Source organism: Hemitrygon akajei, chromosome 16 (assembly GCF_048418815.1).
Source record: "Hemitrygon akajei chromosome 16, sHemAka1.3, whole genome shotgun sequence".
Lineage (NCBI taxonomy): Eukaryota > Metazoa > Chordata > Chondrichthyes > Myliobatiformes > Dasyatidae > Hemitrygon > Hemitrygon akajei.
The window spans coordinates 74495333-74512551 of NC_133139.1; the positions used below are offsets into that span (position 1 = coordinate 74495333).

The window sequence follows — 17219 nt, forward strand, 5'->3', positions numbered from 1 at the left end:
GAGGAAAGGGGAAGAATTTGGACTAAGAAGGTGGGGAAAGGGAAACAAGCTGGCAGGTGATAGGAGACGTGGGAGGGTGAGGGGGGTGGAGATGTGAAAAGCTGGAAGGCGATAGATAGAAGAGGTAAAAGTCTTGAAGAAAGAATCTAATAGGAGAGGACAGAGGACCATGAAATAAAAGGAATGAGTTGGGAACAAGGGAGGTTATGGGCATGACGTGAGGTTGGGGAGGAGATGAGAGTAACTAGAATCGGGAATGAGAAAGAAAAGAGGTGAGTGGGGGGGGGGGGAATTGGGCAAAGGGAAAGCAGAGGGGAGTAGCTACAAGAAGTTAGAAAAAACAATGTTCATGTCATCATGTCAGAAGCTACCCAGACAGAATATGAGAAGTCTCTCCTTCATCTTGAGTGTAGCTTCACTAAGGTACATCATCCCCCTGCTTCCCCGCCCACCCACACCCGGTCTCACCTTTCACTTGCCAGCTTGCACTCCATCCCCAACACCCCCCCCCCTCCACTTTCTTATTCTGGCTTCAGTATCCTTCCTTTCCAGTCCTGATGAAGCTACCTCTATGACGAGGACAAATTCAAGTTGGAGGAGCAACACCTCATATTCCATCTGGATGGCTGCCAACCTGGTTGCATGAACATTGACTTCTCTTACTTCACATAATATCTTCCCTCTTCCTCTTCCCCTGCCCAACCCCACTTCTCTTTTTTCCATTCCTCATTCTGATTATCCTCTCTCCCCTCCTCTCTACTCTCCAACCCTCATGATATGTCCATCACCGCCTTTTGGTTTCTTTTCTCCTTCCCTTTAGTCCATGGCCCACTGACCTCTCCAGTTCCTTAAGATTGTCATAGCTGGGGGTTGGGGGGGGGGGTAGTAGAGATCAGCTCCCACTACCTATTATGTACTGTCAATGGTATGCATCCCAAATAGCTTCCAACACCTTGTCAAACACCTGGCCTTCAAATATGGCTTAGCTACTCAACCCATACTTTGCATGTTAGGTCTCTTAAACAACCTATTCTGCTTCTCTTGGTTCTCAAGTTAATCACATATTTCATTTCTGACACCCTGAATCCACTTCCTTCTGCTGGTTCAGATGACAACTCCCAACACACCTGAAAGAGGAATGTTTCATAGAAACCTCACCTCTGTTCCTTTGAGATTTAATTCTATTTCCCCCTCAGTCCTAATAATCCAAGATACCTGCTTCGGTTACTCAGTGACAGATTCCACCGATTAGACTCAAAGATGTGGCATCTCTTTCAGGTCAACAAAAAGGAGCTTCAGTCCTTCTTTACTGTGAGAAGTTTTAGTTACTTCATTTCCAGATCTGGTCATCACTGGCGAGACCAGAATGTGTTGCCACAGCACCAAATAGAATTGGACTGAACTAAACGGAACACTCCCAAACCGGTTCAAGGTCTCTGCGGTTTGATGTTTACTATTCTGTATGTAATCCACTCATTTTGTTTTGACATTTTCTGATTTGGTTTTTTTTGCACATTGGGCGTTTGATGATTTTCTTTCAACAGCTTCCATGGTGTATCTTTCTTTCCTGACTGCCTGTGGGAGGACAAATCTCAGGGTTATATATAATGTAGACATACTTTGATAATAAATGTACTTTGAATCTTCAACTTTGAATGCTCTTGAAACGCAGTCTTAGAGAACTTGATGATTGGATAGATCTGGATTTGTAAACGAGGCATACCTGAGCAACTTTCCACATTGTTGGGTAAAACATTGGAGTGAAAACTGCACTGGAGTATCAGATAGATATGCAGTTCAGGTCTTTAATGCACCAGCTAGGAGGTTGTCTGGTCCCAATTCTTCGGCTTTATCATTTGTTTCTGAAGATCCTGAGTAGCGCATGGAGTTAGTTGGGCACTGGTTTCTATGCCGGTGAAGATCTCAGGAGGGAGCTCATTCCACACTTCTGGCTGGGATTGGTTGCCTGTACTTCCTTGTGCTGGGCCCTGCCATAGTTGGGGGTGAAGACGTCACTGGAGCCTCCTCCTCTTCGTGCAATTGCCCACCACCATTCACTGGATGTGTGGGTACTGAGACAACCTGAGCCACTGAGGAATTACAAGGCTCCATCCAGTGCTTTTGTTCTTTAATAAACAGTGACCCTGTGTTACATCTTCAACAGCTGGGCAGTGCAGCCTTAGGTACGTCTTGTGGTTCTGCTCCTGGCCTGCTCCCCATTGGTCTGCTGAGCTGATGTCACAGTGGAGTGAAGAATGTCCTGGGTGACAGGCTCTAGGGGTGGACACCTCAGCTGCTGCCGATGGTCCACAGTGCCTTGTGGATGACTGGTCAGGTTTGTTCTGCTTCAGTTCTACTAAGAATGGGTTGTCAAACACCACAATCGGGGTGCTCTCTAGGTGAAGATGAACGCTAACAAACAGGTACCACACGTATAGTTGTCGGTAGTTCAAAGAGTTTATTCTTTGTACTGTTTCCCTCACCTTTTGCCACAGGACATGGTCAGCTCCGTCATCAGTGATGGGGCCACCAAGCCTACCCTGATAATGGACACTGATGTGCCACACAGAGCTTTCACTACATTCATCACTTCTTCCAAGCATTGTTCAACACTGGAGAGTGCTGATTCGTCAATGAGAGAGGGTGACGGGTGGGAGTCAGGTGAAGGATACCTTGTCAAAGTTCATTTGACAACATGGGATCAAGAGTCAATGTTCTAAGATGACCTGTGTACTGTGGAGGGACAGGATGCATCAGGCAATTGTGAGCAGGAGTCTGACATGTTTCCAGTGAGGTTGATTGTGTGAGGATGATTGCATCAGGCTGCTGCTTGACTGCTCGGTATTTAGACCCTACTCCCCAGGCGAGGAAAACGCTGGCTGAGGAACCATCTCTACCATGTCCAAACTGGGTGGCAAGTTCACAGCTGGATAATTCATCTGAATGTAATTCTCCTCAGGCCTCATGCAGCACTTACATACAATGAGCAGTTTGCTAGCCTGTGCAGGAGGTAATAAACAGGCACTCGCATTGTTTTAAAATGTCTGTTTACTGTTCACCTGTTCTGTGCAGAACATCCATCTTGAATTATATTTTATTAACTTATTTGTGGTATATTTTGTGTTGTATGTGATACATGTATTGCTGGTGCACCATGGTGCACAGGAACATTGTTTTATTTGGTTGTATATAGTTACAGTCAGATGAAGATATACTTCAGAGAACTTTCATCAGCCAAGTAGTCACCATGACTGAGACTGGGTTTGTTCCAAAATCCTGGAGTTGCCATAGTGGGATTTGAATTCAGGTCTCTGGTTATTGCATCTGGGTTTTCAATAATTCTTCCAATAAGTTAACTCTTGTGTTGTCTCTGTATCAGATGTGGCCTCTGAGGCTCTTGGCTTAAACTCTAGAGGTTTGGCTAGAGGATCCAGGCAGACACTGAGGCTGGTGTACACATGGTGGCCTTCCCCTCTGGATGTAGCATTTCTCAAGTGAACATGGACAACCCCAGCGGAATACGGTCAGGTTCCGTGCACAGCTCTTTAGCTGAGGAGATGTTCTTTGTCCTTACACAACAAGGCGCAAACAGCTTGGGCTGATGTGTAGCAGCAAGTATTGATTAGTAGTTTAGCAAAGTCAACCTATTCCAACCTGCCCTATCAACAGTAACCTGTGGGGCCAGAGTTAACCAGTCCAGCCACATAGATACAGTGACTATAGGAGCAGGTTACAGGCTGGTCCTCTACTGTGAGGAGCTTACTGAAGCCTTTATACCAGGCTGGTTAAGGACCCAATGGAACAGCACACACGATCACACACCACTACCAATAAACAGACACACAGGCACATATACAAATGCACCCATTGAAGTATAGGTGATCTTGCATATGTTCCCAACTGAGGTGGGGACGATCCCAGCTTCTTGATCAGGGATCCTGGGACCATGACAAACCTCTGCATCCTCGGCCATCGAAGTGTCATAGTACACATTGGGCCCTGGGATACTATTGCTCCCACAGGACAGGAGTGAAGTTTGGAGTCAGTGGAGACCTTTATCGGTTCAGTTGTCTCTGACTGGAAAGTCTAATATTACTTTTGGCAGCTGTCTCAGCAGGAACTTGTGGAGAACTGAGCTGCCCCTTTGGGACCACCCCATCATTAGGACCATGATACCAGTCAGAGGGACACAAAATTACACTCCCACCAAGTGTCAACCTTTGATTAAAAACTTAGATTGCTCTGCAGGCCCATAACAAACTGAAAAAGTGTTAAAACACTTCATAAAACACTTAAATATTTTCAAACATTGTTAGAGATTTTAAAATTATATCAACAAAGGGTTTAACGGAAAATGTTTTGCAAAGATTTAAGGAAATATTAAAGTATTTTCCATGACTAATTCTCAGCCTAGAATAGCACAACTATTCTCCCTGAATCAAGTCAGGAGGGGGACAGCTTTCACTGAAAAGTTCCCAGCCAGTTTGTGGTGTTTAGCCCTAGTCCCTCTCCTGTGGGTCAGAGACCAGTGTTCAGCGTGATGGAGAGGCCCGCAGAATATTTCAACCCAGTTTCTGCCTTTCAATAGCCAGATGTAGTAATCCAGAATCACAGTTAGTGATATGGGTCAATGGTGACCTTACCAACAGTACCTCAGAGAGACAAACAATCTGTTGGAGGAACTCAGCAGGTCAAGCGGCATTGGTGGTGGGGGAAGGGGGAGAAGGAATTGTCAATGTTTCAGGTCAAAATACTGCTTCAGGACTGAGAATGGAGCGGAGAGATAAAGAGGAGGGAGAGGGTTGAGACAGGCCAGTCGATGATTGGGGAGGAGTGACAGATGAGGGCAGATGTAGTATGGTAGGGAAGGGCGAAGGCTGGAGTTGACAGATTGATGCACCATCAATAACTCTCGGAGACGTGAGTCAAGATAGGCTTTTATTAGCTGGAAGAAAGCATTATTAGCTGGAAGAAAGCACCGTCAGCAGCAAGAGACCACCACACAACATCCTGGAGACTGAGGGAGGAGCAGTGCCTCCAACCGCCTTTATACAGGGGTCTGTGGGAGGAGCCACAGGAGCAGTCAGCGGGGGGGGGGGGTGGGGGGCGTGTCGAGACAGATATATGTAGTTCACCACACAGATGCAGCTGGATGATAGGTGGAGACAGAGAGTAAAAGGTAGGTAGAACCAAGCTGGTAGATGGACCAATTTGCAGAATGCAGGTCACATCAGACCTGACGCAGGGTTTCAACCCAAAATGTTGACAATTCCATCCCTGATACTGCTTGGCCCACTGAATTTCTCCAGCAGGTTGTTAGTGACTCCAGATTCCAGTGTCTCCAGTTATCATAGGGAATCTGAGCCAGCTTCTCAGTCTCACATGACCTGGATCCACTTTGTCCCTGAGATTCCTGATGCTCTTAGATGCTTCTAACAAGAGCTGGGTTCATGAAGAGTTTGGGCAAGACTCACCATCCTTCATCCTTGCAAGTTTCTCTGTCATATCTTCCTTCAGATCTTTAATTTCACTGGATATCTGTCGAACTGAAAGTGAGACAGTTATTACTAGTATTGCTGCATCCTGTCTCTAACCTTGTCAAGCAGCAGGATCAGGACTGTCGGAGCCCAGGGTAGATGAACAGCAGGGACTGAATTTGGAAACAGAGGAGCATCAGGTCTTTCCACGTTGCTCAGCCATATTACAACTGTCTGTTCATCTCCTCTTGCTTCATAACAGCTAACAAACTGGCAGTCTCACTTTCTACTTTCAGAGAGCTAGAAAATCCCAACACCTGGAAAATCCACAGCACTTGGCTAAACTCAAGTCCTTGACCTGAAATGTTAATCCATTTCACTCTCCATAGTCGCTGCCTGACCTGCTGAGTGCAAAGTTTTCAGTTTCTTTTAATCAGAATGCTGATGACAGTTTTGGATGTGCCAGGTGTTCAAATGGCAGGAGTTGGGAGTGGCTAGGTTTAGCCAGGTAACCAATTTCCGTCATGCTTAATTGCACCCATGTGACCAATTAGCCTACTAACCCATTCATCTTTGAAATGTAAGGGAATTAGAGAACCTGGAGGAAACTTGCATGGTCACAATTTACATGGTCAGCACAACATTGTGGGCCGAAGGGCCTGTAATGTGCTGTAGATGACTATGTTCTATGAGTACATACCCCCTGAATAACAGTGGCGGAACTGGTGGTGTAATAGTGTAATGCTAACTGTGAGGCTCCCGTGCTGCCCCCTAGTATTTTAAAGCTGCTCTGTGGATTCATGACACACTAAATGTATTTAGACAAGGGTGAAACCTCGTGACCAGGCCCTCACACTTCCTTTGGTGCACGGTGACTCAGCCATCTGCTGACCTTTCAGAAATGGTTCCTCCACAACACTTCCCCAAAGGTGCAGGCCCTTCCCCAGTCCGTGTCGTCACCCAGCTCTCGCACGCAGTCAGTGACTTACACTTGAGCATTTCCACAACGAACATCACCATCAGCAGGACAAACAGAGCCAGGAGGATGTAGCTCACAATGCCGAAGGACTTCCCTGCTGCTGCTCCTTTCGTGGGATCTGGGAAGAGAAGGAGGAGATGATGAATTCACCAACAGAATTATCAGCATCTAACTGAAGGCTAAAGTTCTCATAAGCCACACATCCCTGTTTACCAGTGGCCTTTGCATGGTTCACCGTGGAAGCCCGAAATGAGAAACCAGGTCACAGTTTCCAAACTCCAACCCAGTTTCCCTTCTATAGCAAGCCTGACCATTTTGTTGTAAGTCATCGCCCATTGATACTGGCTCAACGATTTCTCCCTCTTCATTAGAACACCATAACCTGAGATTTGCTCCAATCACTCTCCTTTATTGCCCTCTTAGTCCATTAACAACCCATCCCCACACTCTAACACAGTGATACCCTTTGTTGTACTCACCCCCTCCCCTATCCCCTCTGCAACTTGAAGTTGCACCTTCTTCTTTCCCCGTCCTGATACTGAGTCCTTCACCTAAAATGTTAATGTTTCTCTCCACAGTTGCTGCCTTACTTGCTGGACTTTTCAGTTTTTGTATCAGAATACAAGTGACAGTTTTGGATGTGTTAGATTCTCAGATGGCAGGAGTTGGGAATGGCCAGACTTAGCCAAGTGCTGGAGATTTTCCAGCTGTGCTGATGCATGGGGCAGGTTGATACTCTAACTTACCCACCCCCAGTAGGAACCTGTGATTCAGGAGAAGAGAGTTAATGAAATACTGGGTTCTGAAACTCTCCCAACCTTCCCTGAATGAACCACCTCGTATATATATGAACACATCTCAATACACCACAGGCCCCACCACACCCATCATCGATAGTACCTACAGGAGACACTACTTCATGAAGGCAACATCCATCATCGAAAGTCCCTGCCGTCCAGGCCACGCCATCTTCCCATAGCTTCCATCGGAAAGGAGGAACACAAGCCTGGTCCCATACAACCAGGTTTGAGAACAGCTACTTCACTTCAACCATCCAGTTCTCGAGCCAACTGGCAAAACCCTAATCACCACCACGGTATAGCAATGGTATGGCCACTTCACATTTCACTTTTCTGCTCTAAAAATGCCCTTGTTCATTTGTTCTATTTGTTTTAATTGGGTTTGTTCTCGTCATTATGTATACTTGATATTGAATTTATGCTTTTCTTGTGAATGCTGCTTATATGACCAAGGTGTTGGACCTTGTTAAAGATCTTAATGAAATCCATGTAAATCACCACAGATCTCATCAATATATTTACCTCTTTAAAGAGCTCAGTTAAATTAGACAGGATGTCCCACCAAGAAATCTGTGCTGACTTTCCCTGACCAGTTCCTAAGTGAGTGCAGATTAATTCTTTCCCTGAAACTCTGTCCACCCCTTCCCTCAGTCTGACTGGACCATTATTGTGCCCTCTGGCTGGGGGACTAGCTCTTCCCAGCTTTTCCTTCTTTCCAACTTCTGCGCAGGGAGACTCCTACCCACTGTCATTAGAGATTGGAGCAATCATTCCCTGTGATTCTTGTTACATTTTGTACCCATGAGGGGTGGTTCTCCCTCCATTCCTTTCCATACCTTCTCTCTAACCCCTTACCCTCCCACTCTCTCACATCCCCCATGCGTTACCCTCTTTTACCCTCAGACACATTCTGCACCCTTTCCTGTTCCCCACTATTCACAGACTCACCTCCACCTGGTGCATCCTGTCTTCCGACTGGCTGGGCATCCTCACCTTCAAGGGGTAAGAAGAAATAAGTGTGCAAATTGGTAAATCTGTTCATTGTTTTCACATGTATCGACCCACCATCCATGCAGATAATTTCATTACATCAGTACATTGAAGTAGTAGAACAGAAACAAACAAGATAACACAGAATAAAATGTTACAGTTAAAGAAATGTGCAGTGTAGGAAGCCATTTAGGTGCAAGACCAAAGTGAGGTAGACTGTGAGGTCAACAGTCCATCTTTTTGTAAGCAACACACACAAAATGCTGGTGGTACACAGCAGGCCAGGCAGCATCTATAGGGAGAAGCACTGTCAACATTTCGGGCCGAGACCCTTCGTCAGGACTAACTGAAAGGAAAGATAGTAAGAGATTTGAAAGTAGGAGAGGGAGGGGAAAATGCAAAATGATAGGAGAAGACCGGAGGGGGTGGGGTGAAGCTGAGAGTCGGAAAGGTGTTTGGCAAAAGGGATACAGAGCTGGAGAAGGGAAAGGATCATGGGACGGGAGGCCCCTCCTCCCCTTCTTACCCCATCTCTGATATATTTAGATTTCTCCCCCCTCCTTTTTTTTCCCTCTCTTTCTGCCCATCACTCTGCCTGTTCTCCATCTCCCTCTGGTGCTCCCCTCCCCCTTTCTTTCTCCGTAGGCCTCCCATCCCATGATCCTTTCCCTTCTCCAGCTCTGTATCCCTTTTGCCAATCACCTTTCCGACTCTCAGCTTCACCCCACTCCCTCTGGTCTTCTCCTATCATTTTGCATTTTCCCCTCCCCCTCCTACTTTCAAATCTCTTACTATCTTTCCCTTCAGTTAGTCCTGATGAAGGGTCTCGGCCTGGAACGTCGACAGTGCTTCTCCTTATAGACGCTGCTTGGCCTGCTGTGTTCCACCAGCATTTTGTGTGTGTTGCTTGAATTTCCAGCATCTGCAGATTTCCTAGTGCCATCTTTTTGTAAATAGTCTTCCACTGGAAACCATTCAAGAGTCTGATAACAGTGGGATCGAAGCTCTCCGTGAGCCTGGTGGTACGTGCTTTCAGGCTGTTGTATCTTCTGCCCGATGGGAGGGGGAGAAAACCTTTGGGGTAGGAGTGGTCTTTGATTGTACTACTTTACTGAGGCAACAAAAGGTGTAAACAGAATCCAAGTAGGGGAGGTTATTTTCCATAACTCGTTGAGTTGTGTCAACTCTCCTGTTGACACAGGCAGAGCAGTTGTCATACCAAGCCATTATTCATCTAGACAGGATGCTTTCTACAAACACCAGAAAGTCTGCAGATGCTGGAAATCCAGAGCAACACACACACAAAATGTTCGAGGAACTCAGCAGGTCAGGCAGCATCTGTGGTAAACAATAAACAGTCGATGTTTCAGGCCAAGATCCTTCTTCTGGAGTGAGAAGAAAGGGGGAAATGCCAGAATAAAAAAGCTGCCGTAGGGGAAAGGGGCTAGCTGTAAGGTGATAGGCGAAGCCAGGTGGGTGGGAAAGGTCAAAGACTGGAGAAGAAAGAATCTGATAGGACAAGAGAGTGGAGAAAGGGAAGGGAGGGGGTGTACCCAGGGGAAATAATAGGCAGGTGAGAAGAAGTAAAGGGTCAGAGTGAGAACAGAGGAAGTGGTTGGGATGGAATTTGTCTGCTGGAAATCGATATTCATGCCATCATGCAGGAGAGTACCCAGACAGAATGTAAGGTGTCACCCCTCCACCCTGAGGGTGCCCTTATCTTGGCACAAGAGGAGGCCGTAGACCAATATGTTGGAATGCTAATGGGATTTACAATTAAAATGTTTTGCCAACAGGAAGTCAGAATCAGGTTTATTATCACCAGCATGTGATGTGAAATTTGTTAACTTAGCAGCAGCAGTTCAATGCAATACATAATATAGAAGAGAAAAATAAATAAAATTTAAAAATAATAAATAAGTAAATCAATTACAGTATTTGTATATGAATAGATTTAAAAATGTGCAAAAAACAGAAATACTGTACATTAAAAAAAGTGAGGTAGTGTCCAATGATTCAATGTCCATTTAGGAATCGGATGGCAGAGGGGAAGAAGCTGTTCCTGAATCACTGAGTGTGTGCCTTCAGGCTTCTGTATCTCCTATCTGATGGTAACAGTGAGAAAAGGGCATGCCCTGGGTTCTGGATGTCCTTAATAATGGACTCTGCCTTTCTTAGACACCACTCCCTGAAGATGTCCTGGGTTCTTTGTAGGCTAGTACCAAAGATGGAGCTGACTAGATTTACAACCCTCTGCAGCTTCTTTCGGTCCTGTGCTGTAGCCTCTGCCCAAACCAGACAGTGACACAGCCTGTCAGAATGCTCTCCATGGTACATCTATAGAAGTTTTTGAGTGTATTTGTTGACATGTCAAATTTCTTCAAACTCCTAATGAAGTATAGCCGCTATTTTGCCTACTTTATAACTACATCGATATGTTGGGACCAGGTTAGATCCTCAGAGATCTTGACACTCAGGAACTTGAAACTGCTCACTCTCTCCACTTCTGATCCCTCTATGAGGATTGGTATGTGTTTTTTCTTCTTACCTTTCCTGAAGTCCACAATCAGCTCTTTCGTCTTACTGACGTTGAGTGCCAGATTGTTGCTGTGGCACCACTCCACTAGTTGGCATATCTCACTCCTGTACACCCTCTCGTCACCACCTCTGATTCTACCAACAATGGTTGTATTATCAGCAAATTTATAGATGGTATTTGAGCTATGCCTAGCCACACAGTCATGGGTATAGAGAGAATAGAGCAGTGGGCTAAGCACACGTCCCTGAGGTGCGCCAGTGTTGATCGTCAGTGAGAAGGATATGTTATCCCCAATCCACACAGATTGTGGTCTTCTGGTTAGGAAGCTGAGCATCCAATTGCAGAGGGAGTTTAAGAGGCCCAGGTTCTGCAACTTCTTAATCAGGATTGTGGGAATGATGGTGTTAAATGCTGAGCTATAGTCGATGAACAGCATCCTGACATAGGTGTTTGTGTTGTCCAGGTGGTCTAAAGCCGCGTGGAGAGCCATTGAGATTGCGTGCCGTTGACCTATTGTGGTGATAGGGAGATTGCAATGGGTCCAGGTCCTTGCTGAGGCAGGAGTTCAGTCTAGTCATGACCAACCTCTCAAAGCATTTCATTGCTGTCGATGTGAGTGCTACCAGGCAATAGTCATTAAGGCAGCTCAAATTGTTCTTCTTAGGCACTGGTATAATTGTTGCTTTTATGAAGCAAGTGGGAACTTCTGCCCGTAGCAGTGAGAGGTTGAAAATGTCCTTGAATACTCCCGCTAGATGGTTGACACAGGTTTTCAGAGTGTTACCAGGTACTCCATCGGGACCTTCCGCCTTGCAAGGGTTCACTCTCTTTAAAGACAGCCTTACATCAGTCTCTGAGACAGAGATCACAGGGTCATCAGGTACAGCAGGGATCTTCACAGCTATACTTGTGTTCTCCCTTTCAAAGTGGGCATAGAAGGCGTTGAGTTCATTGGGTAGTGAAGCATCGCTGCCATTCATGCTGTTGGGTTTCACTTTGTAGGAAGTAATGTCTTGCAGACCCTGTCAGTGTTGTACATCTGATGTCGCCTCCAACCTCGTTCAAAATTGTATCTGCCCTTAAAATAGCCCTCCGCAAATCATACCTGGTTTTCTGGTACAGGCCTGGGTCTGTACCCAGATCTTGAATGCCACAGATCTAGCCTTCGGCAGACGACGTATCTCCTGGTTCATCCATGGCTTTTGGTTTGGGAATGGACAGTAAGTCTTTGTGGGCACACACTCATACACACAGATTTTAATGAAGTCGATAACAACAGCAGCATGCTCATCCAGGTTCAAAGATGAATCCCTGAATATGGTCCAGTCCACCAATTCAAAGCACCAGTCCCTCTTGTGGCAGATGATGCAGTTGTCCTCAACGAAGTGGTCCCCAAATTTATGACAGGTGTCACCAATGTAGAGGAGGCCGCATCAGGAGCACTGGACACAACAGACGACCGCAGCAGATTTGCAGGTGAAGTGTGGCCTCACCTGGAAGGACTGTTTGGCACCCTGAATGGGGGTGAGGGAGGAGCTGTATGGGCAGGTGTAGCACTTAGGCTGCTTCATGGGGTAAGTGCCTAGACAGAGATTAGTGGGGAGGGACGAATGGACAAGGGAATCATGAAGGAAGCAGACCCTGCAGAAAGTGAAGGTGGGGAGGGAGGGGAGATATGTTTAGTGGCAGTGGAGATGGTGGAAGTTGTGGAGGATGATGTGTTGGATGCGGAGGCTGATGGTGTGGTAGGTAGGGACAAGAAGGACTCTATCACTTTTAAGGTGGTGGGAAGATGGGATGAATGTGGACGTATGGGAAATGAAGGAGATGCAGGTGAGGGCAGCATCAATAGTAGAGGGAGAGAAACCCAGTTCTTTAAAGGAGGATATCTCTGATGACATCCCTTGCTTTTCAGTCCTAAAGAAAGGTCTCGGCCCGAAACACAGACTGCTTATTCTTTTGCATAAATGCTGCCTGACCTGCTGAGTTCCTCCAGCATGTTGTCTGTGTTGATTAGGATGCTTTCTATGGCTCAAGAGGGGCATACTGAATTTCTTTAGCTCCTTGAAGAAGCAGAGGCACCAATGTACTTTAAAATAAAATAACTTGCCGCCTGTCCTTACTTATTGCAGTCTGCTGTTCAGGAAGTCAAAGATCCAGTTGCAAAGTGAAGGAACATGGATGTGTTTCTTTAGAAGAACTGTCAGGATTATGTAGGTCGATTCCCAGGGCACCAGGGTGAGTCTTGGAATTCAAGTATTTGCCAGCGACACAGTTACTGTGCTTGCTCATGGATGCTGGCAGTGTAAAGGCATTTGTGTGTCACTACGGGCAAGCACAGTGTGAGTTGGTGTCTTTATATACGTGTGTGTGTGCGCGCGCGCATAAGTGAATGTTTCTGTATGTATGCATGCGTGCTCATAGTCTTATCTGTATGTGTGCATATATGTGTGCGTCTGAATTTGTTAGTGTGTGGGTGTGCATATATATCTGTGTGTATGCCTGTGATTGCATGTGTATCATGTATGCATATATTCTCAATGGCCACTATATTAGGTACACCATTTGCTTGTTAATGGAAATATCTAACCAGCCAATCAAGTGGCAGCAACTCAAAGTGTAAATGCATGCAGACATTGTCAAGAGGGTCATTTGTTGTTCAGCCTAAGCATCAGAATAGAGAAGAAAATTGGTCTAAGTAACTTTGACCATGGAATGATTGTTGGTGCCAGACAGGGTGGTTTGAGTATCTCCTGGGACTTTCACATACAACAGTCTCAAGAATTTACAGAGAATGGTGCGAAAAGCAAAAAACATCCAGTACCAGCAGTTCTATGGGTGAGAATGCCTTGTTAATGAGAGAGGTTGGAGGAGAATGGTTAATGAGAGATGTCAGAGGGGAAAGGCAAGAGTGGTTCAAACTGACAGGAAGGCGACAGTAACTCAAATAACCACAAGTTACAGCAGAAGTGTGCAGAAGATCATCTCTGAATGCAAAACACTTCGTAACTTGGTGGCTGGGCTATAGCAGCAAAAGACCATGAACATACAATCATTGGCCACTTTATTAGATACAGGAGGTACCTAATAAAGTGGCCATTGAGTGTGTGATTTGTGTTTGTGACTGTGTTTATTTGTGTGTGTGTGTGTGTGTAGAGAGAGAGAAAGTGTGTGTGTGTAGAGAGAGACAGAGAGAGAGAGAGTGTGTGTGTGTGTGTGTGTGTGTGTGTGTGTGTGTGTGTGTGTGTGTGTGTGTGTGTGTGTGTGTGTGTGTGTGTGTGTGTGTGTTAATACTGCTCACAGTGTAGATGGAATGACACAGCTAGATGCTTTAGTAGGCACCTCAGAGGGAACAATGTTGACGATTGTTTGGAGTCACATCGAGACCCAGACAGCAGACTCCCTTTAAGAGGAACACTTGGGGGCAGACTGGATGCTTATAGCGAAGTGGCAGTGGTTGATCTCATTAATCCCAGCTTCTATTCCTAGGTTATAAAAACAGAGTTCAGCTTCTGCTGCATGGTGAATTGTGGATTCCTGCTGCCTGGATCACTGCCCAGGCTTCAGGAATATTGGCTCCATCAAATCGCATACCACCCTGCAACAACCCCAGCCCCCCCGCCATGATATGAGTCAGCCTAATCCTTGTGGGGATGTTCCTCAGCTCTGTTGATTAACACTGGTTTCAATGCTGTTGCCGGGCTCGGGGTGCTGCTGGGGATGCGGATGTGTGTAATGTGTTCCAGATGGTCTGATCGCCAACAAAGTTCCGAATAAGGAGAAACATTTGTAAAATAAGTAACTACTGAGCGAGTCACTAAACAGTCTGCCAAACTTAAACAGCATCCAGCAAAGCAGACCGAGGAGGGAGAGGGGAGGATTGGAGTTGGGTTGGGGGAGGCATAAGGGAAAGGAAGGGAGTGTGGAGTAAGGCGGAGGGAGGGAACTGCAGAAGGAATGAAAGAGGAGGGAATGGGGTGGGAATAAGGAGGGAGGGAGTGGGATGAAGAAGTGAGGAGTAGCGATGAGTGGAGTGGAGAAAAGAGAAGGGGGGCAGTGGGAGCAGCAGTGAGGAGGCAATGGAGAGGCATGGAGGAGGGACTGGGGAGGGAGGGAGTAGTGGGAGTGAAGAGAATGGAGAAAAATAAGGTGAAAGTGAGGGGAGTGGAGGGGGAATGTGGAGGGAGTGGAGGGGTGAGTGGGGAGGGAGTGAGGGGAGTGGAGGAGGGAATGGGTGGTCGTGAGGGAAGTCAAGGGGTGAGTGCGGAGGGAGTGAATGGAGTGGAGGAGAGCATGGAGAGGGAGTGAGGGGAGTGGAGGAGGAAATGAGGGAGGGAATGGGGAGGGATTGATGGGAGTGGAGGAGGGAATGGAGAGGGAGTGAGGGAATGGAGAGGGAGTGAGGGGAGTGGAGGAGGGAATGCAGAGGGAGCAAGAGAAAATGCAGTCCATGGAGTGAGTGGATGAGTGGGGCATTTTTGTACTGAACTGCATAGTGTTGGGACAAGAGACCAGTTCAGCAGGGTGGTGAATCAGACTCAAGGGGCTGAAATGGGTTCCTGTGGGAGGGCCTGTTTTTCTATGTTGAACAGCCCTTTCCACAGTTTCCTGAGCCCCTCCCACACACTTACGTCCCATAGTAACGGGGAGCAATGTGCAATATACCTCCGCTCTTCACGTTCATCTTGATCTCTTCCTTCCCCGTGCTGTCCTTCATCACTCTCTTTGCCAGTGACCACTACACCTGCCAGAGGGGAGAGGGTCAGAGGTGAAATAAGGCTTTATGTCACTCCAGGTCAGACCTCCCACCCATCCGTACCCCACTACCACTCACTGTGTGCTTAGCTCGGACATTGAACCGTACAGCATGTAAACAGGTCCTTCAACCCAACTGGCTCATGCCAGCCAAGGTCCCATGAAGACGACAGAACATAAGATGAGTGGAATCAGGCCAGTTGGCCCATTGTCAATGCTTCACCAGTCAATTGTGACTGATTTATCTCTCTCAGCCACATTTTCCTGCCTTCTCCCCTTAACCTTTAATCCCCACAGTCATCATGAACCTATCAACCTTCACATTAAATATATCCAATGACTTGGCCTCCACAGCCATTCGTGGCAAGGAATTCCATAGATTCACCACCTTCTGGCTCATCTCTGTTCTAAAGGGATGAGCCTCAATTCTGAAGCTGTGCCCTCTAGTCCTAGACTCGTCCCCTGTAGGAAACATCCTCTCCACTTCCACTTTATCTAGGCCTATCAATGTTCAATTGGTTTCAATGAGATCTCCCTCATTCTTCTAATTGAGCGAGTACAGCCTCAGAGCCATCAAATGCTTCACATACATTACCGCTTTCCTTAACCTCCTCTGAACCCCCTCCAATGCCAGCACATCCTTTCTGTGATAAGGGACCCAAAGCTGCTCACGTAATTCCAAGTGCAGTCTGATCAATGCCTTAGAAAGCCTCAGTGTTACATCCTTGCTTTTATATTCTAGTCCTCTTGAAATGAATGCTAACATTGTAGCTGCCTTCCTTACTGCTGGTTTGACTTGCAAATTAACCTTTGGGAATCTTGCACTAGGACTCCCAAGTCTCCTTGCATCCATGTTCAGAATTCACTCCCTGTTTTGAAAATAGTCTATGCCTTTATTCCTTCTACCAAAGTACATGACCATGCACTTCCCTACACTATGTTCCAACTGCCATTTCTTTGCCCGTTTTCCTAATCTGTCTAAGTCCTTCTGCTGATTCCCTGCTTCAACAACACTACCTACCCCTCCACCTATCTTCATATCATCCACAAACTTGGCCACAAAGCCATCAATTCTGTCATCCAGATCATTGACTTATAATGTGAAAAGAAGCTGTCTCATTACTGACCCCTGCAGAACACCACTAGACACTGGCAGCCAATTAGAAAAGACCACCTATATTCACACTCATTTCCTCCTGCCGGTCGTCCAATCTTCTGCCCATGTTAGCACCTTTCCTCTAATACCATGGGCTCTAGCTTTCCGCTACTTTTTGTATGCCCTATCTTTTTACCTTAATGCTGTCTTTGGCTTCCATTTTCAGCCATGGTTGCCTCTTCTTCCCTTCAGAATGCTTCTTTAATGCAATGAACTGATCCTGTGCCTTCCAAATTACTCCCAGAAACTTCAGCCATTGCTGTTCTGCCATCCTCCCTGCTAATGTCTCCTTCCAATCAACTTTGGCCAGAATTCTCTCATGCCTCTGAGATTCCTTTAACTCTACTGTAATACAGATTTTAGCTTCTTCCACTCGACTTATCATATTATGATCACTCCTAAGAGTTCCTTTACCTTAAGTTCCCTAATAAAAATCTGGTTCATGACACAACGCTCAAGCCAGAATTGCCATTCCTCTAGTGGGCTGAAACACCAGCTGCTCTAAAAGGCCATCTCATGGACA

At 46.4% G+C, this 17219-nt stretch overlaps 1 protein-coding gene across 1 annotated transcript in view; it reads right to left on the bottom strand.

Annotated features, from left to right (window-relative positions):
* The window catches only part of LOC140740189 (C-type lectin domain family 4 member E-like), a 63715-nt gene that overhangs the window by 22228 nt on the left and 24268 nt on the right, over positions 1-17219 (bottom strand). The window contains exons 2-5 of the mRNA XM_073069201.1: positions 15451-15529; positions 8205-8249; positions 6467-6574; positions 5475-5546 (exon numbers count right to left, since the gene is read on the bottom strand). Of these exons, the coding sequence (XP_072925302.1) occupies positions 5475-5546; positions 6467-6574; positions 8205-8249; positions 15451-15502 (277 nt within the window). The 5' untranslated portion in view covers positions 15503-15529. The remainder of the gene's footprint in view (positions 1-5474; positions 5547-6466; positions 6575-8204; positions 8250-15450; positions 15530-17219) is intronic.